This window comes from Anabas testudineus, chromosome 3 (genome assembly GCF_900324465.2).
Source record: "Anabas testudineus chromosome 3, fAnaTes1.2, whole genome shotgun sequence".
Classification (NCBI taxonomy): Eukaryota; Metazoa; Chordata; class Actinopteri; order Anabantiformes; family Anabantidae; genus Anabas; species Anabas testudineus.
In genome coordinates, this window is record NC_046612.1 from 20,461,464 (window position 1) to 20,486,462 (window position 24,999).

The window sequence follows — 24,999 nt, forward strand, 5'->3', positions numbered from 1 at the left end:
AGAGACATATCTGTGCAATAAATTTAAGGTGAGGGTTTTAGTTGTTAATTAAAAACGTTAAACTAATGTGAAAAAGTTTATATTCTAGCAGTGCTCCTCACACAACATCTAAAAAGGCTAACATCATTTTGTTCAGGTTCAGGCTAAGTGACAGCTAATAACAGGAACTGACTGCTGGTACCTCTGTGAGGTGGTAGCTGTCAGGCTTAAACCTGAGCTATTTATCATTCGTTTTTCTTTTCCCATATTTCAGGCAGATGGGCACTGCAGTAGAAATCCTAATGCCATCATAAAAATGGTTGATTGTTCTGGGTGTCTTGGGATTTTGATATCTTCTAGTACAATATTGTTTTATTTTAAATAGCAGTAATGTCACCACACAGTCTCCATTTCACACTTGTTGCTGGAATGCAATAAGAGTTTCTGATGAAATACATCAGTTTCATTAGTTTATTATTTATTGTAATGTTGTGTTGTTGAAATTGGTGTTGAGTATCATGAGATATCATAACATCCCTAGTAGAAATACTGAATAATTTGTAGAAATAGCAGTTGGTGCTAACAAGTACTCACATGGAAGTACTCGTACCCTGTCTGGGGAAAAAAGTGGTACAGTTGTATTTCTCTAGCTTCCACCCCTAGAGGCATGCTTACATTGCATTACATGGAACCACTTTTAAGTTTTGTCTATTCATACACGGGTCAAAAAGCAATAAAGGGAACACTTAATCATCACAGTTTAACATCAAGTGATTTGCACTTCAGGGACATCAATCGTTCCATATATAAAGTACACATGATTGTGAATCAGTTTTTATCTGCTTTGGTGCAAATGAAAGTGACAACAGGTGCAGTTAAGAGATAAATGCAAGACAAGCCCCAGAAAGCAATTGGTTTTGCATTTGGTGGCCACAGACAAATGCTCTCTCTAATGTTCTCTCCTTATCTTTCCCAATTGATTCTTGTCAAGTTTAGTGTTTTGTTAGAATTTGTCACTCTTGGTAGCATAAAGTAGAGGTCTTCACAGGTTCACTCAGTTATGAGAACTTGAGTTGGGTCCAAACTCTGCTCAGTATAATTGGGTGGGGTTAGGTTTCCTTTTCTACAACTCTGGTAAAAGTAAGCCATATGTTATGATGTGCAGTCTGCAGTCTTGAAGTGTGATAGAGGATGCATGAATACCACTGTGTGTGTGTCCAGCAGTAATTGTGTCAGGAGGCCTGTAATGTCATTGAGCATCATCATTAGTTGCCCCTGGTGCAGGGCAATGCTGTGTGTGGGCACGTCCTGGATGACGAAATGACGAAGGCATTGGTGCCACTGACTGGCCCTCACATTCCAGTGACCTAAATCCAACTGAACACCTATGGGATATTATGTGCCAGTGTATATGATGCCACCAAGTACCACCACAGAGTGTCCAGGAGCTCACTGATGCCCTGATCCAGGTCTGGAAGGAGATGTTCCAGGACACTATGTGCTGACTCAGATGAGCATCTGAGCCCAGATGTGCAGGCAGGAAGGAGCCATACACACTTCTGAGTCACATTATGAATTTCTGTGGTGAAATTCACACAACTTGGAGGAGCCTTTGATTTAAATGTTTCACTCTGGTTTTCAGTGTGCTTTTGAGTACAGCCCTCCATAGGTTGGTGTTACTGGTTTTCAGTGACAGTTCTTAAATCAGTTCTACAATGTAAATTAATAAAGATTTTCAACTTGATTAAATCATCAAGACCTGATTTGTGATTTATAAAGGAGGACATAATGTAAACCAGACTTTTATAAGATTCTGGGGTGAATGGGGGAATAGTGATCATCTTTATTATCCTCTTGTTTGTTGAAGAATGTCTACATGTCTGGTCTCAACCATTCCAGCAGGTCCACTGCACAGACACCTGCCTTTAACATAGCAAGAAGTGAAAATCAGAAAAGAGAATAAACAGCCCCTTTGTTCATCCGCTGTAGGTGGACTATAAACCTGCTCTATTTTTTGTGTGGATGTATGTAGTCACCTCTGTGTGTGTTCTGTATGCAGGGATTTGCCCTGCTCTCCCTTTGCACTGCTTCAATAATGAAGGAGTTGTAAAGGTCTGGCAGTAAGCTCCTTGCTGAATTTCCTTCACATCATCCTCCTCTCCCTCCCTCCCTTACTTGCACTGTCTCTTTCTAGCTCACTCTCTTGCGCATCCTAAGGGACCACCTCTCAGTTCCACTCTTCAGTTTGCACCAATGTTCCCATTAATGAATGGTATCATCCAGCTTGCTTGTTTTGCACATTTCAGCTTCACTTCACTGCCTGGTGTTTGACCTGCTGTGCCATCTCTGACTCACAGAGATGCACGTCATTACTCAGAACAACCACCATTAAAGGCCAGCTTTAAAGGAGAAGCTTCATGATTTTATTTGTGACACATCACAAATGCATGAACACATTTTGTTCCTATGATATAGATGAATCATACAGCACCTGAAAAACTGCAACTAAATAAAATCCAAGTGGTAATAAAAAATGTTTAGGCTGCAATGCAGCTGGGGAAATTTTAGCATGGTCAAATGAGTATTAATAGTCTAGGATCTAACATTCAGCTTCTAATTGTAAAGGGTGTCCCTCTATGGACTTGCTAGTGTGCACAGTGCTATGACTTAAAATATGATCTTGAACGAGTGACTGCCCTCTGAGCTGACACTGAAGACTGAAGATGCAAGAAGGACCATAGTTAGAATCCCTTTCTGCTCTTCCTAGTCACCTAGGAACAAGTGGCCTTAGAGTAGTCTTAGGCTATACTCTAAGGCCACACTCAGTCAAAACAAATTCACACCTTTTTTGTTTTCTTCACTTTTGTATGTGAAGGTGAGTGCAAACATTAACGCCAAACTAAACCAATACAAGAAACAGGTCAAAAGGCATTTGTTCTTTTCTGTGTGATCTTTATTCAGTTATAAGGCCTTTAATAATGCAGACTCTGCTAACCTCCCCTTCATAATGATTCCAATGTCTTGGCAGTGAAATTCAGAAAGATATAGGATTATGTTTACTAGATTGCTTCAGATATGGCGGTTACTTCACTTGTCAGACCTCATCCCTTGGAATTCTTGCTCTGTCCTCACAATCACCCCCTAGTGTTCAACTCTGTCTTAGCTTACACGTCTTTCTGCCTGCACATATAAACCATCTTATTTGCAATAGAAATGGTCATGTTGAACTTGATTAAATAAGGGAGTCACCTAACACCTAACATAAAAATTAGCTAATTATTAATTATATATTTTGTATAAATAAAGTTGGTAGGGTGTTGCTTGCGAAAGTAGCAGGGCTGTAGTGGTGAGACATGTTTGCTATAGTTGGACATGTGACTTAACTGTATTGAGGGCAATAATTGCTTCATCAGCACTACAAATATTTGATGTATATTGGACAGTGGAATTGTGTGAAAGTAAGGAGACAAATTGTGCATATGTATATTATTTGTCTTTGTGATCACAGGCTTTTGAGTGTTCGTTTACTATAAATATGTGAGACAGATGTGCACAGAGACAAGAAATTGTAGTCTGCTAACAGTTTTTAGCTTTTTAGTTTTTATCTTTTGGGGCCAATACAGTTTTGAACTTTTCTTGCTTCCTCTTTTTACACTGGACTTATTGTATGTTTAAGCCTGAAGATGCAGCAGTAAAAACAGAGTGTGAAAGTAGACACATCAGTGATATCTCCATTTGACCAACTAGGGAACCATCTAAGAACCGATTTGCTTTTCCGCAGAGAACTATTAATAGTGATAGAGCTGCATTATTACGTCTCTGTATATATCTGTATACATCTTCATCTTCATAGCAATACTAACGCAAACATCCGTTTCTCTGTATAAGCGTTGCTCCTGACTTTATGGACTTACACTGGTATCCAAACACTTGGCGATCAACACTTATGCTACCTAATTAGCATCAACTAGCTATAGTTTATCAGTTACATTGCAGGTAAATATAACAAACGATACACTTATTTTTTTTTCTTAACAACAAAACTTTCGTCAAATATTGTTGGTCATTATAATCACGCCCAAGCCTCTGACGAAAGCAATTGTTGGTCCTAGATCATCAAGGAGCTGGTGCCATACCAGTTTTTCTAGCCAAGAGCCAGTTCTTTGGCTGTTGAAATGGAAGGAATTGGATCTAACCAGCCCTGGAACTGGCTTGGTGGAAAAAAATCATGTAACCAAAGATTATTTTTGAAGGAGGATACTCCACTGATACTACTGTACAACTTAAGGTGAATTGAAGTTTCTTTCCTTTACATGTGTTTGAGCTTAGCTGCCTCAACCGAAACCTAACCTGATTCTAAAACACTTAGAAGGTGAAAGAGATTTTATACAACATAGGAAAATTAATTGGCTTGATTGAAGTGGTACATGTTGGATCAATATTATAAGGTGCAGAGCGTCAATGCTTTAAGCTAATAAACTTAATAGTTTTAAACAGTATTTATATCAAGTAGCTCTTAAAAAGTAAGGTGTGTCAGTAAGATACAGCTGTCATGTTTAATTAACATTTGCATTAGGTGAAATATTGAAGTATTGTCAGAAACCCAATTTCAAAGGACTTGGATCGAATCATGGCCAAGAATCTGCAGAGAAATAAACCCTCTTGTTTATTTGTTAAATTAGTGGATGATGGGCAGCAACCAGATGCAAAGGGGTAAGAGTATAAAGACAAATTGTTTAAAAACACAAACTAACTACATGAGATAAACATGTAGAATGTAATTGCAGTTATTGCATATTTATTTCACATCTGGCTCAGTAAGGCTGTGTGGTCACAGTGGAGGCCAGATTGTAGTAATAACGCTTTCAGCAGCTCCTCTAGAGGGCACCATTCTCAGCTGAGCCACTGTTATTCTTGGCTCTGAATAGTGCTGTATTTAATTGGTTGAGGAAGCATTGCTGTGCATCATGTCTCCTTTCATTTATCAACCCTGTGGCTGCCTCACACTCCAGTGTGGCTGCAAATTGGCCTCCAGCCATAAGCCTAATTAATAGTCTTAAATAATCTTTTTTTTTTGCACCTAGACTTAACAGCGCAACCTGTGATTCATTACCAAAGCCATAGGTATATGATCTGTTGATGCCTGATGAGGCATCTCTGTTTATATTTCTGTGAGAACCACTAAAGGCCAAGCTTATTTTTAGTAAACTTCACTGAATATAAAATGAGGCAATGGGTCAGCCAAGGCTGGAGGTGTTGGAGTGGTTAGCTGCTTGATCTAAAATGTTTTATCTCAGTATTATCAAGAACATAAAGTTTTTATTTTTTTTTTTTTTCAGTTTATTTTTTTGCTGCTTGAGTGTACATTATGAAAAGTTTTGATTTGTGAGTTTTACATTGTGTTGCAGCTGACTCTCAACATGCCAGATGCTCACCAATCAATTCAAAACCTGTGGGAAATGCTGGATGCTGTATGATAATGTTTTTGTCATAAGTGGTGCTGTTCTGTATATTTGATCGCTTGCTGAAGGATATTGTAGCTCTGTGTGTGAGAGAAAATTATGGTTAATAACTCATACATGCAGAATTATCTCGTACCATGGTTAAAAGTTTAAAACTTTAATAGACAATCACTCTATCTGCCCTATGCATTGTCTGTAGTATTATATGAGAATAGTAGATCAGATTTTATTTTGTAATTTATTGCACAATGGATGAGTGTAACAGCCGGCTTTAGACTCTAGCACTGTTGGGTGCTAGTCGTCTTGTCCTTTTAGTTGATATATTGGTAGCTCTCAGTTCTCATTTCCCTAATGGTGAGTTAGTTGAGACTCTCACCGTGGTAGAGGCAAGAAATGAGAGCAGTGGTGCACTAATACAGGCCCTTTGATGAGGAAGTAATGGAGTGTTCAGAGACAGACACCTGTGCCTCTGCAGCCTCACACACACATTTTTTTTTTCCCCGCTAGCTTCCTTTCACCAGTTCTGCTACTCTCCTCCCCTTCCTCTACTCCCCTCCTCTTCCTCTGCCCTCCCTCATCTGTCCTTAAAGGAAGCCACTCCTCCACGTATAGAGCTGCCAGGGTTGTTTGCATATTAACCGTTTTGTTGCCAAGAATCTGCGGCTTCATGCCATGTGACTGTTGAAGCATGTGTAACATTTGTTTTTCCTTTTTATTTTTTTGCTCTTGTTTTGATGACCACAAACTTTTTCTGTGGAAAGACACCTCAAGACCCTCTAAATGTTACCTGTTTGTATTATTTATTTAGATTCTAGATGGTAGTTATTACATTTTTCCACCTTGCTGGTAGAAACACTGTTTTGAGACTAATGGAGTTCACGGTTCTATTTGCATTTCAACTTTTTATGACAATTGAGACACATATAAAATATGAAAAATAATTTTGTTTACTTGGGGGAAAAAAAGGGTCAAGTGCCTTTATTAATTTTAACACTCAGTGAAGCCGCTTTACCCTAGTGGGCATTACCTGGCTGTTGCTCAGCTCCCTATAAGCATGTGGTCTGCTTTGAAGTCCAAACTCCAAGGTCTGGCCTGGCAGGTGGATCTGATGCCTGCTGCTGCACGCTCTTGGAAAGGACTGTAATTGTTATGCAAACATGGCAGTCAAGGCTGTAAAATGTAAAACTACACAAACCACAGAGATATAGTAAGAGATGTTCAGATGCCTGTGTGCGGGTGGTTCTGATCACTCTGACCTTACAAACCCACCCAGCCCTTCTCAGTAATTACACAGACATATATACACACTTTGAATAAGGCTGTCCACAACTTTATAGTTGGTCAGTAGCACAGACATTTATTTAGGTTATCTGTACAATGTGTAAAGCCATATTGTGTTATAACCCACAGACGTTCACCCACATGTTTCACACCATAGTCGAATCAACTTGCAACAAATAGTGTTGGCTTTCTTCACAATGTAAAAATTACTAATATAAAATGAAATTAAATGAAAACCAAAAGTCTAATCTATTCATATCAAGAGTTTGTCATCAGCGTTGCCTGTAAAGAGAAGTGTATTGGTTAACGTTGACGCTTTTATTCAGATATGATTATCATATATTTCCAATGAAAGTACTCTCATATATAGATGAATACAACTGATCGTAAATCAATGTTCTGTGCCTTTTTTTAGCACTTCATGTTAATTGTCTTCTGTCAGTTCATCTCTTCTTCAGGTCTGTGGTTGGTAGTCCTGGTTCAGTTGGGCAGCTCACAGAAAGCCTGTGTGGCTGATTTTGCACAGTAAATAACGATTCAAAAGCCGATTGAGTATGTGTCAGTAGCTTAGGTCTGACCCAGTAGTGCTGTGCACTGTACCTGGCCCAAGGCCAATCATGTGTCTCAGAATAATTCCCAATACCATGTGCCAGCCGGTGCACATGGCCCCTGTATCATGCTAACAAGAGTCTCCTGAAAGGCTGGCTCACATATCTGAGATCATTTCTGGCACAGAGAATAAGCTGCACGTCTCAGACACATTCTAGTTTCCCCCTAGATTTTTTTCCACGAGTCACAGCAGAGTGACCAGGCGTTGACCTCATAAGTGCATGAGTTCACCACTGGAGACTTGTGCAGTGTAGGCTGCATGTACCTGGTATGGTTAGGAAGTAGGAAATCTAATATATTCTGCTGTGTTTATTTCTCAGTGTCTTCGTTTTTATAGATCTTTTGTGTTGAGAACATATTTATAGCATTTGAAATTTAGTTTGTTTGTTCATTTAGCTCCATTGAGTGAGGCTGTTCCATAAATAAATGAGTCTATCATTGGCAGTAGCCTACATGAGGACAAAAAAAGCTCCACTTCTGACAATCTGTGGTGTGGGAGAATTCTAGGACTTCAGGGGTTAAGTTGTGAAAGTTAATGTAATAACTGCTAGCACCATCTGCTGGCCTACTTCCTTACAAAGAGAGAGAGAGAGAGAGAGCGAGTGAGTGAGTGAGCAAGAGAGAGAGAGAGAAAAACGAGTCTGGGTTTTAACGACATCTCTAATATTCATGCTGATGCATTTTGCTGCTTTGTGCTTTCATTTTCCGCCGCTCTGCCTGTCAGAGTCTCGAGCTCACCGTGCGTCCCAGCCAGGGAGAGGGAAGGGCAGCGAGGGAGAACGAGCAAAAAGACAAGTGGGGGAAAAGGAGGAAAAAACAACCAAGCCAGCTAAAACAAAAGCTTTTTTGTGTGTAATAAAAGGAGTAACCTACCTTTCCAGGCTCGTGAAGAAGACGAGGAGAGGCACAAAAAGGGAAACAGCAGAGCGGAAAGAGCAAGAAAGAGCAAGAAATAAGAGGGAGAAGGTTCAGAAAGTCATTGAGAGCGCACACGAAAGGCAGGCGGAAAGCGGAATCAATGAGAGGGGAGGAGAGAGGAGACAGGGGAAGGTAACTCTGACACACGCTCAGAGAGAGAGTGAGGGAGACTTGGGTGAAGCAGGACGACGGCAAAGCAGCACGCAGCAGCAGAATGAGAGCTTCCTGGACTGCCACGCACCTCCTCTACCGCCCACAGCGCTGCTCCCTCATCACCCTGTGAAGAAACAAACGAGGGTGAGAGAGAGACAGAGAGAGAGAGAGAGAGAGGGCTCACATGCACTCCTCTTGAGCCCTGCCTGCTGGGGGAGGAGGAGACGAACGGCTCCAGCGCTCTTCCACTGCCTGAGGAGGAAAGCTGCCCGGGGAGGAGGAGGGGAGGCAAACAAGGAGAGAGGGAGGGGAGGGGGGGACACACGGCTCAAGGAAGAGTGAGAGAAAACGACTGTTAAAAGAGAAAGAGTGAGTGTGTTTGTAAGAGAAAGCGTGAGTGAGCAACAGAGAGAGAAAAAACCCGGCGAAAGGGCAAGGCTTTTGTTAGCCAGTTGGAGAGGGGGAGGAAAGAGGAAGGGAAAAAAAAACACCATGTCTACAGTGAAGAGGCCAAGAGGAAGGGTAAGTGAGCTCTGAGAGCTGGGAGGGAGGAGGGCAGAGGGGGAGGAGGAGGGGCCGGCAGGAACTGAACAACCTCCTCTGCTACTGGCTCATGCTGCACTGCCGCCATCTTGAACTCATTGCTGCTTTTTTTTTTTTTTTTTTCCCCTCTCTTCCATACTCATTTGCTGTGCTAGACCTGATCAAGGCAGCCTAGATTTGTGTTTTCCTTACCTCCACTATCTGTTTAGTCCCATTCCCATTTGAAGCTTTCTTCAAGCTGCACTGTAGTTTATGTACACTGCGTGTATGCGTGTGTGTGTGTGAGAGTGTGAGAGTGTGTGTGTGAGAGTGTGTGAGTGTGTGTGAGTGTGTGTGTGTGTCCTCTGAGTTGAGCCTGTCAGTCAGAGAGCTCACTACATGAGGAAATGAGGGGGTGAGAGTGAGGGAAAGCTAGCCGGCCCAATTGGAGCTTACTCTACCTTTTCATGGGCTGTAATGGTCCCCACTGTTTTCGTGGGACTACGTGCTGCTAGAGAGATTGAAATCACTGCAGTGCTGGCAGGCTGTAATTTCAGTTATTTATAGATGTATTACACAGCTGCAGTGCTCTCAGTTTTGGTGCATTTTCTCCTTTCTCTCATTCTCGTTTCTGATAGATGCCTGTTTTCATATATTTTTTCTTCCTCATGCTACAGTACCTCTTTCACGTATCCTCATGTTCTTCCGCTCTTAAGCTTTACTTCCAACCCCTCCCCCTCTTTTTTGTACCATTAACTTGAATGAGAACATTCCAGCATGATCCAGTAAATTTCTTCCTAATAGCCTCAGCAGCGGTGCACACGTGAAAATCATAATGCAGTGTGTGTGTGTGTGTGTGTGTGTGTGTGTGTGTGTGTGTGTCTCTGTGTGTGTCTGTGTGTGTGTGTGTCTCTGCGTGTCTCTGTGTGTGTGTGTTTTTCTAACCTTCCTTCCAAATGAATTGCTAGTTATTCAACTCCCTTCCCCCACTTTGTTGGTGAGGTTTAAGCTAATTCTCTTTATTCATCAATGTGGAAAAAAAAGCAACTGGGTGCGCCTGGGCCATGTAGGCATACGCAACACATTTTTAGATTAGGTCATCCATTTATGGGTTCCCTCTCCACTGGGCTCAAGTCCCACCACAAGACGCTTGTGTAGGCATAGCCGCAGTCACGCCATCTATTATTCACATATTATCATGTATCAGGCAGGCTGGATTATTTATGTCTGCAAGGCTCACTGTAACCTGCTACATTGAGCCAGTGTTTACCCCATCTTTGAATAGCTCATTCCACCCACTAGAATTTAATTTCCATCAGGTTCAGAGAGTTTTTGTGTCACATGAGTTTCAAAGTCCTCTCCATCTGAACTAAATTGATTCCTGGGGGAAGCACTGACTTATCTTATGCTGAAGGTCCACTGGTAGAGTTAGATAAGAGTCTCAGAGTTGAAGTGAGCATCATGTAGCGTGAGACAGGTCCACCCTCCACCCCCAGCATCTGTGATGGGGACAGCAACAAGCTCTGCTTGTTCACACAGCCCACAAGGTTGTGTTTTCCTGAAAGAGTGAAGCATAACAGCAATGGTGGTCACATTACAGAATATTTAGTATTAGTGTTATTTCTTGTAAGCCCATGTTTCATTACTGAAACATCATATTCACCCTCTGTTTATAGCATCTCAGTGTGATGGAACCAAATTTTGGAAAGGAAGCAAAAGTTTTCCTATGTCGCTCAGTTATTATTTGATTAATAGTTTGATGGCTTGTATGTTGACATGAAAGCAGGTGTTTAGAAAACTACCCCTTTCTAATTTTTTTTTATAAATAGACCAACCTTTGAGGTTAGATGTGTTTGCCGGGGGTCAACAAATATTTGCCCAAGGTGGCTAGCTTCTGTGCCATCAACATTGCCATGGGCTGCTATTTGTAGAGGCCCGTATTCGGTAGTCAAACACATTTACCTGCACATGTAGCACCTGATTGACTGTGAGTCCCATCTGTTCTGTTTTGCTTCTGTCTTTATGTGTAAGAGAATCTAACAAAAAAATCCTTACCTAAAAAAAGGGGGGAAAAAAACAATTTTGAAGGCAAGGTTCAACAGTATGCATGTTTGTGTTGCTAGGTCCTTGTGTAGTACGTGTAGCACAGCGTTTGAGATTGGGTTAGTGTCCTCTGCAGTATATCACATCATATCTATAAAATTTGAGATATTTGCTTGAAACAGAATCATAATGATAATTATAATAATAATTATTATATATTTATTTTTCTCTTTTTTTATAAGCCTCGAAAGAACGCTAATGGTCCTGGTAGCCAAATACGGGTCCTCAGCCCGCCAATGAAGAGCAGCTCGTCGTCCTCCTCCTCTTCATCATCGTCTTCATCTTCATCCAGCTCATCATCAGAGAAGAGGACACCACGGAGGACGCATCATCAGATGGAGTCAACTCTGCAGGACAAGCAGGAGAAGGCCAATAGGATAATATCAGAGGCTATTGCTAAGGCTCAGCAGCGTGGGGAGAAGAATATCCCCCGAGTTATGAGTCCTGAGAGCTTCCCCAGCTCTTCCTCACAGTACAAGACCCACCGTGATCGTGAGCATAAAGGGAATGGCAAGGCAAGGCCCAGAGAGAAGGCCTGTAGGAAGGCCTGCATTGTACCCTCCTCCAAGCCCAAACAAAAGGCCAAGATTGGGTATGTCACAACTTTTAATATTGTTTTATAAATAAACAAAATAATATCTACCATCTCAATCCTTTTTAAAATGCAGTGTCATTTAAAAAAATAATCCATTTAGTAGAGTTTCTGTGTTTTCATTCAACCTGAGTCTGGATCACTGCAGTATTGATGAGCCCAAATGACATGTCTTCTTTAGTAACACAGTGGTACTGTGCTTTAGGAGATTATTGCATATTTGAACCAGAGACGGCTGGAATACACAGTTCTTTTTCTAATCAATAATTCAGTTGATTAAATTCATAATGATTTGTTTTATCTTCATTCTGAATAAAAAAATACTCTGATATACATATTACATATTTCTGAAGACCAATATAGTGTCTTAAGGTGGCTAAAATTTATGGATGGATGGATTTAAGAAGCTGTAAGGAGCGAATGACTGTATCAGATAATAATTACTGTTTTATGTGTACTGTGAAAAAATGTCCGATATGTGACAGGTTTACTGCAGACTTTCAGTGTTTTCATCTACATTTCTAGTTAATATGCTTTTTCCTTGCCGTCTAACATTTTGTTAGTAATACAGGAAAAATGCATCATTCTCTTCAAAAATAAGTTAAGAATTCAGTATACGTAGGTAGGAGTACGCTCAAATTGAAGAGTGCACACATTTTAGTGTATTTGGATTGATAATTTACACCTGAGGCCTGTACTGTTATTCTGTTGGACACTGCTTGACCATCTATATAGGAAAATATATCTAGGAAAATATCACACTAAGAGCTGTTCTTTAAATTGTGATTATTGAAAGGCAGTGCAGCATTTTACTAGTTGATCCTGTTTCTGTGCTAGTTGGTTTTGCTTGTACATTTTTACTAGTGTCCCTTTGCTAACTGTGGTTGTCAAGATGGAAGCTCAAAGTTCAACAGAATTTACTGCATGCTGTAACAATAAACCAGGCTCAGTTGTCAGCACAGACATGGGAGGTGTAAACAAAGGCTGCATTAACATGTGAGACCGTAGTGCCTAGTATATTCAGGCAAGTAGTGCTGATGTATAGATACCGTAATCCGCCTCCCATCCCCCTGTTTTACTGCTATACGCAGTGAGTAGCTGTAAGCCACACCCAACACAAGCTATTGAAATATCAGCTGGTGCAGATGTGAAGGCTGAGACAGGGAGGAATGCTTAAATATGGTAAAGTTGGACTGCGTAACCAAAAAACTAGCACTCCGGGTTTTCGACCACTGAAAGAGCCTGTATTTTTGAGATCTGGCATGACAGTGACTGACAATAGTCAACAATAATTTCTGGATATTAGCTGTGTTGATTAGTAATTAGATGAGCTGGGCAGAGGGAGAAAAGCTGTAGCAGATAACAGATTTAACTTGGGCAGTGTGTGTGTGAGTGTGAGAGAGCAAGAGCGAGAGAGACTTAATGAGAAAGTTGTGGCAGTACTGATGTTCGGGAGAATAGTGAGATGATAGAGGCATCAGTCATGGTGATAAAGCCCCACCAGCTTTTCGCCTCTGGTTGTATGTGCTTGCCTGCTGAAACTCACAGTAAATCAGGCCTCTGAGCCGTCTGGCCGACCAAGAGACTGTTGATCTGGTGGCCTCACTGATCAAGTTAAATTCTGATCATCTTTCTGATCATGTTATTTAATTAAAGACGAACTTGTTAGTTAGTTTGTGCACACCTGCGTCCATTTTCCTCTTAACCGTCTTGCATTCAGGGAGACCGGTGATAAAACCATCTGCATTTATTCAAATGCAATCTAACATTTGATAGTTTTGAAGGGAAGTTGACAACTGGCCCACAGACTGTCATTCAAATGTGTTACAGATAACATCCATTGTTATGATGTAATGAGCTACAGTATGTAACCCATTTTTATTCAGTGTAACCGTACTTGGCCTACATGCAGAAAAGCATCAGATCAGGATGCAAGCAGCACAGCGTGCTTATGGAGCCTAATATTGTTTCAGTCATCCTTTTTATAGCACTCGTTACATCATGGATTCCAGCCATTTTAAAAACGCCAAACCACTTTAGTCCGATCAGATGACTGGTCAGACTTAGAAAAACTCAATATAGCCCATGACTTTTTGTAATTGATTTATTTTATTTTAAGGTTCTTGACACCGTGTTTGCTAGCCCCAACTCTGCCATATCAACAAACTCACTACACTGGCATGGCAGGTCATAACAGAAAGTGTGCTTGTGCTTGTGATTTTGACTGATCCTCAGTCTGGTCACAGTCCACCACAGTTGTATAAAATATGCTTGGTTTTAACAAAAGAACAAATCTGATTGTGAATATGTAGTCTGTTATGCCAAAAGAAATCTGGATTGTGAGATGTTGTGACTCTTCAGTTGTTATATTCTGCATGTGTGATGCAGTATCTTTTCACAGTGTTTTTAGGATGTGGTTGTAGTGATAAGTTACAGTTGTAGCTCCTACTCTCTGTCCCTCTCCTTGTTTTTCTATTGAGAAAAGAAGTTCTAATGTATCGGCCTTCAGCACAAATGTGGCAATGACATATAACTATGTCTGTATATGACAAAAGGTTTGTGGGAGAGTGTGAATATTTCATCTAAAGTGTGAAAATTCATAGCTGGCAAATGCTCATTCTCATTACTTTTCAGCTAATTAGAAATGGCACAATAAGAAACAACTGGCAGAAGATTTTTCTGAAGCGCAGTATGTAATGATGGATCTTCAGTTTCATGAACCAGCATACATTTGACTCTTCACCACGGTGACATGGAAAAAATATGCTTACAGGAACAGAATTGAACTTCCCCTTTTATTGTGCTATAAATGATAAATTGTCATTTATTAAGTTATAAACTTACTTAGCAAGTCCAGTTTCACTGAGGTAGGCATGTCTCAACCTGCAGTCATGAGAACTCAGAACATGATCAGTCACAGGCAGATGACACTGTAATGTCAACAGAAACAACTAAAACATAAATACTAGTGTGTGTGTGTGATCACTATTTAACCTGATTCTACTTTTTTTTTTAAATACTTTTTTTCAACACATGCTTGTGGACACACAGTCACAGAAATAACTGAAACTGAGCTGATTGGACACTTGAATGCCTACATCGCACAGACTGGCATGTTTCTCTGGGAGTGTCTACATGTTTTGTTTCAAACACTGCCATGGAGTTTGCGTCCACCTTCTCTGTACCTGTCTTGTCATTAACTTGAGCACAGACATCTGTGATTAGACACAACTTGACAAAATATACGATGGAGTGCTGGCAGTGCATCGACTCATCTTCTGTAGGTTGGTTTTATAAGAAGAGTTTGCAGTGTGTTGGCTTGTCTACATAAATGTTGGACTACTGTGTGTACATAGTTACAGACAGAGATAGTTGCTTTTTTGTAATGTGGGATGATGGACACACGGCAAGAAGCTCTGTGGAGAGATTCATACTGGAGGCACTGTTGAGGCGTGCTGTTCATATGCATGCACCACCCAGGATCTCCTCATAAAACATTGATGCATGTCGGCTGCAGTGGTACTGACCTTCCACTGAAGTCATTACTTCAGTCTTTGCTCTGGTGAGGTTGTGTAGCTATTTGTGTGTATTTTGCGTTCAGAGTATGCTCATATCCATTGCATGTGACTGTTGTGTTGTGAGTGGGGAATGGGGCCTGAGATAAGACTATTATCCTAATCATCTATGCACTTAAGGGTCTGTTTCTGACCACTGGACTGTCATCACTACCTGGGCTTCCCCTAAAATCATCTGTTTCGTTTAATAGCTAGTAAGTACCTTCTGATTTACTTTCCTATTTTGGAAAGCAAGTCATGGGTCATATATCACATAGAAAATCTGTTTGACTGATGGGAAACATAAATGAAAGCTGCTGCTTAAAATATGGGTGCACCAGCTGCATTGACAGGTGGACTAGTGACAGATCATATATCCAAGAAAAATGTTGCAGCAATGTTTTTTCTTGGCTTTTAAAGTGCTTTAGGATCAAGTAGGGCTCCTAATCTGTGTGAAAATACAACCGCATGAGAGATTTTAATTGCTAAGGTCCCAACTAATGTTACTATGGGGTATTGTGTTAAAAGTCAAATATTGTGGAATTATGGAAAATGTTTTTTTTTTTACTTATCTTAATCAATAAATCGACTGTAATCCACAACGAATAAGAAAATGAGAACTAAAATGACATCTATGTTATGCCACTGGTGCCTTTCATTGCAGGAAGTTTCCACCTCAACATTCATCAGTCTCGCTTTATAAAGTTTAAGTCCTCTTTTGTCTCTCAAAAGAGAGACGGAAATACATCATGTCTTTTGTAGACAAAGGGTATTATAAATGTCACCTTGTTTATTAGGTTGTTTTTATGTGACAAATTCCAAAGCATATAAGAGAGAAGTGAGTTTTCAATAGAAGACACTGCTGTAAGCTCCATTTTTGTAACCTTATAAAGAGCCTCCATATCTTTTTCAAACACTCAGGCACTCGTAGATTTTTAGGTAGGGTTTAATTGGATATCAAAAACTTTCATAACAAAATCTGCTTTTGGGTAAGGCAAGGGTTATTTTACAGACCAGGCCTGACGGATCACAGCTCTCCACAGGATGGAATTTGCTTAGGATGGCAACCTACCTGCTGAAAAATAAGCTCATATAATTATCAGATGAAAGCACTGTACCGCTCATTCCCTCTTTTTTTTCCTCCCTCCCCCTCATCCTTTACATTTTCTTTTTCCTAATATAAATTTTGTTCTTTCAGCGTGCTCAAAACTGTGCATCTGATGTTTCCTCTGAGCAGGCATGTTTTAAATATGCTGATACTACAAAGCAGCAGGGTAGCAGGAAAATATCAAACAAAATGGTGCTTGTGAGATCAATTACATGATAGAAAATGGAGGTTTAAGTCTAGCGTATATGCTGCAGTATAGAGCTGTTCATATTTCAGTGCTTGCCTGCTAGCCATCTAATCTGTTTTTCCCCTCACTTTTTCATTAGGAAAAGCTAAAGCTGTTTTTTAATTGAGTGTTTTCCTAGTTAATCCCTTGCAGTGTGCGTATGTGTGCATGTTCACATGTGCTTGTGTGTGATATATGAATATGTTTGTGGGTCTATTAACACGTCCTTGTGTTGAAAGTCAAGCAAATACATGTACATGTGAGCACTTGCTGGTGGATATGTGTGTTGCCCAAATGTTTACTGAAAAAGAAGAAATCCTGTGTGTGGCCATGTGCACACTGCTGATGTATTATTTGTCACTGAGATGAGGCTTGGTGTTGCTGTTATGACTGTTTCCAGTTGTGTGCTGTGTGGCACAGAGGCTACAGGCTTCCATTCATGAGAAGGGGGACTGTCTGAGAAGGACGAGCATTACTGTCTCAATGAACCCCTTAGGATAAGAAACACACACGACCTTTGAGGATGAGTCGGTCACACACAATATGAATTTTTGAGGTTAACTTAAAGACAGTGAAGGCCTCTCTGAGTTGTTCAGGCACCACATTGCAATCTTGGCCTGTAAAGCATTATCATATCTTGATTCTATTAAAATCTAACCCTCACATATTCTCTCCCAGTGGCAGCATGCCAAGTAGGGCAGGACAACACTGGGGGGACAAGGGATGGAGGTTATTTGGCACAATAGGAGGATGGGAGCCATGAAAGCAACTAGCCTATCATTATAAGGAAAAAAGCTTGTGGTAGCCTATCATCAGGAATCAGTCTGTAATGTCAGGTGGGGGGCAGCTGCAGTCTAATTAGGAATGCAAGATTATGTCTAGAGGAGTGTCTTTTTAAATCCTGGTAGGGAGGCAATAAATCACTCACATCCCCATCGGTAATAAAAACAGAGAGTAGCATCATCTAGGTGAAAATGCATCTAAATGTATGAAGATGAAACAGGGTGAAGCGCAACGATGTGCATGTGTGAAATCTCTAATCAGGAGGAGTGAGAACTAATATTTTATATTTATTGTGATATTGAGTCAATCATTTAAATAATGTCATGTAAGCATCAAACAGAAAATTAAATACTATTTGAAATCACTCAAACAGATTTTAAAATTAAATATTTGTTTTGTTTCTTGCATAAAAATGATTAAACGTACATCAAGCACAGCTATGCTGTTAACACTCCAATTTTCTTGTGTCATTTACTGTTTTTAATTATAGCAAAGCAATCATTTTGTCGCTCCGTTATGCTAACATATGAACATATGTGTTAAGATTTTAAACTCTTTCACTATTTGTTGTGGAATATTAGTAACAGCGTGCTAATTAGATAAGCAGCTCACTGCTGATTTTGAATAGCTTTGAACAATCAATCACTTGCTTATCTAAATGTGTATATTTGGTACATTTACATTTTGAAATGAGGAAGATCCATGTGCAGTAATTTCCTTTTTCCTGCTCTTTATGTCTGTATTTCTTTTTATAATGATAAATGATTAACTGGTTACAGTTATATTTCTGTATTTTATTTATTTATTTATTTTGTGCAAACCTAGGCTTGGTGTTCACTGATGTGCTTTGCTGTCTACAAAACAGTCTTAAAGCAGGCTTACATAAAATAACCAAACTGTTGGATATCCTACATTGAAAATTATGTGGCATGTTTTTCTTGAAACATGCCACATAAGTGGCATAACATAAAACAAAGTGTGCCTGTTTCTTCTTAGGAACATATTACAAAACATTTCAATGTGTTGCTCCAAGACCAGGTTAAGGTTGCACGAGCAGACGTCTTCTCCAAGTGAACAGTGTTGAAATAGGTCGAGTAGATGTCCTTTATAAAACCTATTCATCATTCTTCTGGAATATAGAAAAATATGAAGAAAGTTGTGTTTTCTGCAAGTCAGATTAGATTCGGGGCAAATCTCTTTGTCAGCTTGACCTGGCTGTTGGCCACTTTCAAATGCCTAGGTCAGTCAAGAGTGAATTGATTTGTACGCTAGCTGTTAATACATTTCAGCTTGTGGGGAGGCTATCCAGTCAGAGGGAGACTGCATTGATACTGATGTTAATAAACTCCTGAGTGGCCTTGTGCGTCAGCCACAGCTGGGTGGAACAGGTCGTGACCATCACTATGTTTTTTATCTAGAATATATGGTTTTTAGCCAATTAGGCTTGAACTATACCAGTTTGCTCTTCTAAATGCCATGCTTGCATGCAGTAGATGGCAGCACCAAGTTCTGTCTGTAGTGGCTCATCAAGTATCTCATTTCACAGTTCAGGTTTTCCCATATGGAGATCAGAGAGATGCTCTAGCCCTGTTACTTGCTGTTAGCTGCTGAGCTGCTGCCTGGTGATGCGACAGTGTTATTTGGCCAGGCCTGTATCCCAGTCAGTTTTTATTTAGTCGAGAAAGAACACGGTGTTCTGCCCCATTCAGCTGCTTTATAGTGTTTGTGTTTTCTTTTTCTCTCCTATTCTTCCGGGTGTCACAGCTGGTTAATTTTCTTGTTTCATTGCGTCACTCTGACTTGGCACATTTCTCAGCCATTCATAGTGGCAATGGACGTGTAATGGTGTTGCTTTTTACAGGAAGTGATGTCACTGTCAACATTCCCGCCCACATTGTCAAATACACTCCCAAGGGCATGTTGCATGGCAACCATGAAGTGTCATTGTCAAGCGGATTTGTGAAATGTAATATCATCCAGAGGGGGGCAGGGACACAAGAGAGAAGGGACAGCACAGTGCTGCTGCTAAAACCGTCTGTTTCCTACTTTACATATTCGGATGGTGGTACAATACAGTTTGGATATGTACTGTATGTAGCACCTGCATGTCCTGAACTGTCTATTTCTTAAAATTTTAATTATATGGCTGATTTCTTTGATAAGTTTATAAGTTAATTTACAGTTTTAACAGGTTGGCTTCTGACCTTTATAGGATGTGCGTGTTGTTCAGCAGGTTGGCTTCTGTCTAGTGGGCCCATGCAGTGTCTGAAAAACTGACTTGCTCTCTAAAGAAATGACTTGCTGGCTAACAGGAGAAAATACTGACTAGCATGGGAATCTTTTGTTAACATTTGAGTCTCTAATGGGATCTCTTATGAACAAGCCCTCAGGGACGTCCTCCTCCTTAGAGACGTGACTAGGCCTATGACTGTGTGGACCACGTAGCATGTTTGCGTTTGTGGAAAGGTGGGGGTGGGTTTGTTATGTGTTTGCAAGTGTGTTGGAGAGTGAGAGAGGGAAGATGCCGCTGTTTTATTTTTTTTCCCTGTTAACATTGCGCCAAGCCAGAGATTAGGCGTCTGTAGCTTCCAAGAAATAATACATGTGGCGAGGCACAAGATAGGAACTGTGCGCATATGTGGTGAGAGAATATATGGGGAAAGGTCACCAAAATAATATGTGACTGTGTGTGAAAGAGAGAAGAGGGAGTCAGAGGAAGGAGCACTGGCAAAAAGTAGAGGCTTGCATCTATTCATTGTGCAATCTGCTGCTATCTGGGTTTCTGATCATAACATCCGAGCAGTCTCAGTGCTGCAATTCTATATTAGGCCATGGTGAGAATTTCAGCTATGGAAGCTTAAAGAAAGAAAATGTTTCAGAAATGATGACAAAGTGATGTTAGAGTTTATAGACTTGATGGGAGCTAGGGCTGTCCTAAATACCACTTCTTGATCTCTGGTGCTTTGGTGCTGTTAGTAAATATCCAGAACCTCAGTCACACTGCAAGCCTTAAGCTTCCCTTTTACACTTTTCATGTTGTGTGCGAGGCAGATTAGTTTGTTAAAAAAAAAAAAAAAAAAAATTGCACTTCCCACCTTCTTTATTGTAACAGTCTCTCTGATGTGGTTTAAGAGCCCTGATAACACCAGTGTGAAAAGGCAGTGATCAGGGTATTGGTCGCTGTTTTGTCCCCACCATGCAAGAGGGCAAGAGTGGACTTTTGTTGTGTCTTCGATTGCATATATGTCGGATTAAAAACTATGCTTACAGCTAAACAGAATGCAGCTAATGCTGGAAATTCATCTAGTCTGCACACTGAAGTGCAAAACTTGCAGAGGGCACTGTTTAATAAGTGTAGTAGACTCTACTACAAATGGCTCCGGTTGTCTGTTTTTGTTTCCTGCAAGACATATTCCACTCTGATGACATAATGCTTATTAGTTTACTAGCCATGGTCTTTCAGTGTAAGCCTCATTCAAATGCTGTATGATCTTGTAGATGCCTTATCTTATAATCCATTAAAGGCAGCCTTTCACCTATGCAGCTCCTTGACTGCCTACTGAAAAGCACTTAACTTCAGAATTTTATTCTGAAATGAATCCCAATTCTCTGTGCCTGAAGGTTTTATTATGAGGTTACAGAAGAAGTTGCATTAAATGAATTTTCTTACATTCAAAATATGTGAGCCTTCTTTAAGGCAGTACTTATGTGAACCTGTACATTCCTATGGCCTACTGACCACTGAGAAACCCTTTCTGAAGTGATATCAGTGTAAATGATGCGAGACATAGCCACAGTCCTAGTTCCATATAAAAATGGGTTGAAGACGATAGGAGACATAGTTTTAAGACAAATAGAAGAGATGGTTTTTGTTGGTCAGTGTGGTACAAAATACTAGCTCTATGCTTCCACGCATCAGCTAGTGTGAACGTGCAGTTATTTTGCAAGTACAGCATGTTGATACTGACACAAAGCTAATCAGTTCACCTGATTGAACACAGTCAATTTAATTTTTGAACCTTTAGATATACAGTGATGCTTGTTGCTAAATTTGTAAAATGAAAGAAAATATCCATAGATTTAGAAAATATTCTATTATTATTAATTTTCATTTTTATCTATAGATCAAGTGCTTCATGACTAGATATTCAGTTAAACAACTGTGCAGCTAACCTTACTACACTGTAGATTTGTAACTAGCCAGGCCTTCATCACATTGTATTCATGTTGCTTTTTCTTTCCTTCCCTCAGAAAAATTGTCATCAAGATTGGAAAAAAGAAAAAGCGAAAGCCAGAATCATCTGAGGAGGAGTCAGACGATGACCCTCCCCCTCGACACATGTCTAAAGATGACGACTCGGTAAGAGCTAGCATGTACACACAATTCAAGATGAATACAAACATATAAACATACATTACAAGTTGCCATTATTTTAATTGGAGCAGTTATGCTTAGGAGCACTTTAGTGTGTTCCATCTCACTTTATCATATTAAGTAATGAACCCTAAACTGCAAGATAACACTCGTATTTTAAGTGGGGTTACGCCCACATCATGCGTTTGAAATCCTCTTGTTATTTAGTTGTAATAGTAGTGTTACCTCTGGTGTCACACCTCTGCTAAAAGAAACTTTCTGTTACAATTCTTATAAAAGGCAGTAAGTGAAGTTGCGTCCTTGGCTTGACTGTTCATACTGCTGCTGAGCCTAAAGGAAGGCTTCACTGCTTTGAGCCTGGTAGGATTGACTTTGGTTCATGTAGAGGTCATGTCGTGGGTGGTTGTCTCAAGTACACATTCTTATCTGTGTTGATGATGGAGGCGACCGACAGCAGAGAGGCATTATCTAGGTGAAAACAATAGCACATCCACATGCATATCCCGAAATACAATTGAAGTTAATTAAACTGAATGTTTAACATTTACTTCAATGTTTTCATTAAACTTTTACCTTTTAAACAGCAGCCAGCGACCCTGAAATTCTCCAGGGATTTTTTTTTTCTTGTTTATTTGATAACATCACTTTTTTCATTTGGATTAATGTTACCCACTTTCTGTTTTCCAAAAAATAGCATGGTGCCACTGTAGAAAATGAATCATTATTCACTTGTTCACCTAAAGTTGAGATTATAGATAACAGAAAATACCAGGAAGATGGTCTCATTGTCCTCCTCATAGGATAAATACTGGCTGATTATCAGATCACCTTAATTTAGAACAAACAACAACAGGGAAATATGTTCTTGAGATGCTCAGCTGTATGCTATTGCAGTGATACTGATACTAATGATTGTTTATATGAGTTACATGTCTGAATCAGTGTGGGTAACAAGTGACTTTACTCCTTTGCTCAACCCAACCCCACAACCTCAGCCCCACCTCTCTGTCTCATTTTTGCATCCTATCTGGGCTATTGCTTTTGATATAATTACGCTCGTTAAATGGGGCCCTTGGCTTTAATTAAAACAGTCTGTTGATGACTCATTTAGGATGATCCTGTTGAAGAAGTCAAAGTAGCGTGGCGGACAGCTAAAACAGAAGCATGGCCTCCCCAAGGGCCCCTGTTGTGGTGGCATGTGGCTGGTTTGATTTTCCAACTTCTGGTCACCCTGGGTTTGGGGATGTGAGGGTGTAGCTCCATGGGGATGATGTGCTCCATACCTAATTAACTTTGGCTCAGTGGCATTTATTCCTAATTAACTACATATTATCATTAGGAGGGACTCGTGTATTGATGCAGGGTACAGGAGCTCATGTGTACGATAATTATTAAGGCTTGACAGAAAGGAAAAGAAAGAAGCTTTTTTTCTGACTCACAAAGTGTAACGTTTTTCTGTATTTCTTACTTGATTTATTGAAATGTAACAGGGTCATTCGAGAGTTTTGTTTGGATGTGAAAAGCTCTATCCCCATTTTTCAGTATGGCTAAGTGTGAGTTTGAGCTGCGTTTCTTATTAAGGGTTTCATTCATTATCAGGAACATATAAACTGTGTGAGTGTGAAATGTGGAACACTGAGATAATTTAGCTAAACTAAGCAGAAAAGAGTCATAAATTATGACTGATGGAATAGTGTTTACTGTGTCGTTTATAGCTTGGCTCGTTGAACTTGTCTGATATAGTGATAGAAATGTGACATTGATGTTTTTGCTGATACATAGTAATGTAAGATGCATGTTTTAGATACCAAAAATTATGTACCAGTCCATTAAACAGGAAAACTTAAATCAAATCAGTTCCTAGTGTAACTACCTTTTACCTTTGAAACAGCACCAACTTCTTCGTTTGCAAAGTTAAGTTTTCATGAGTTTGCTAAGTTAAGTTCCATGCATGAACCTGCTACTGTTCATGACTAACCTTTTGGGAAATGTGTTTCCTCTTTGTCTTGTGTGTTTGTTTTTTGTTTCTTTCTTTCCTTCTGTCAGAAGAGGCGATCAAATCGTCAGGTGAAGAGAAAGAAGTATGCAGAGGAGCTGGAGGCCAGGTTGTCGGATGAGGAAGTCAAAGTTATTGTCAAAGCCAAGAAAGCCAACACTGCAGCATCAAAAGAGCCTGCTGTTCAACTTTTTGTAGTAAGTAGTTACTGTTTGTTCCCCTTTACCTAAGAAGTGGAATTTAAATTAATTGTTAAAATAGCATAGTACGACTAGATTAATTTATTTTCTAATAACACATATTTAGACAATTTCATGGCTATTGTTTAAAAGAACGTATTTCGTTTTTCTATACTTTAAACACATGTTGGAGAAGAACAGCAGGGTGCAGCACAGCTGGTTGTTTCCACCTTTGTATTGTGATGTAGAAACCAGGACCCCTGCAGTATGCCTGTACAAAGATACATATTCATGTTTAATAATTTAGATGAAGCAGCAGAGAAATTAGTAGGCCATTATTGTGAAGACAGCTCTGTCCAAAAATATTTTTCTTGCAATCTCTGCATGTTTTACAAGGTTTGTGTTGTTTACATCAATCCATTTCAGTTGTCAGTCTTATTTAAGCAATACAGAATCATAAATATTACACACTGCAATTTGTGTTTTTTGCAAATTGCCCTGAGGCCTTTTGCAGACAAATGCTTTGCAAAAATATGAAAACACTTGACATTAAATGTTTCATGTTCACTGTATTTACAGGAGAATCCCAGTGAAGAGGATGCTGCTGTTGTTGACAAAATCATGTCTTCTCGCATTGTCAAGAAGGAGGTAATTTAATTTAATATGCTGCTGTTTGTTTTCTCCCTGTAAGTGATGATACATGCTGCACAATTAGGGTAAAAGTGTTGTCAGCACAAGAAATTTATATCTTCTATTATAAAAACCTTTGAGATAAAAAAGCTTTATAATCTAACGTAAATCAGTGAAGTGGCTTTGTCTCATGTTTGTCTCTAACTATTTATTTTTCTGTCATTTGTCATTGTATAGGTGTCTCCAGGAGTGGTGGTGGAAGTGGAGGAGTTTTTTGTAAAATACAAAAACTAGTGAGTTTTATTCTTCAGCCTAGTCTTTTGTAGTTGAGCTAATAACAGATTTTGTTAATAACACTTTGACAATATTGGAAATATTGTTGTGCAGTGCAGGTTTTATGCTGTTTCCTTTTTTTTTGTTACTTTTTGTTTTCGACCACTGGTTATATTTATCATCAGCAACAGTAGATTGTCTACAGTTTAATATAGTGGTATCTAAATATCACTAGGCATTGTCTATAAATGTTAAC

General features: G+C 39.7%; 1 protein-coding gene across 7 annotated transcripts in view; it reads left to right on the forward strand.

Moving 5' to 3' along the window:
- The window catches only part of chd9 (chromodomain helicase DNA binding protein 9), a 67,409-nt gene that overhangs the window by 14,654 nt on the left and 27,756 nt on the right, over positions 1 to 24,999 (forward strand). For 5 of the 7 annotated variants that reach the window (XM_026378659.1, XM_026378660.1, XM_026378662.1 and 2 more), the window contains 5 exons: positions 11,210 to 11,619; positions 21,542 to 21,650; positions 23,712 to 23,858; positions 24,420 to 24,488; positions 24,708 to 24,763. In XM_026378659.1, coding sequence (XP_026234444.1) covers positions 11,210 to 11,619; positions 21,542 to 21,650; positions 23,712 to 23,858; positions 24,420 to 24,488; positions 24,708 to 24,763 — 791 coding nt within the window. Of the gene's footprint in view, positions 1 to 8,730; positions 8,925 to 11,209; positions 11,620 to 21,541; positions 21,651 to 23,711; positions 23,859 to 24,419; positions 24,489 to 24,707; positions 24,764 to 24,999 lie in introns of those variants that run through there. The other 2 variants (XM_026378664.1, XM_026378661.2) reach the window with 2 other exon arrangements.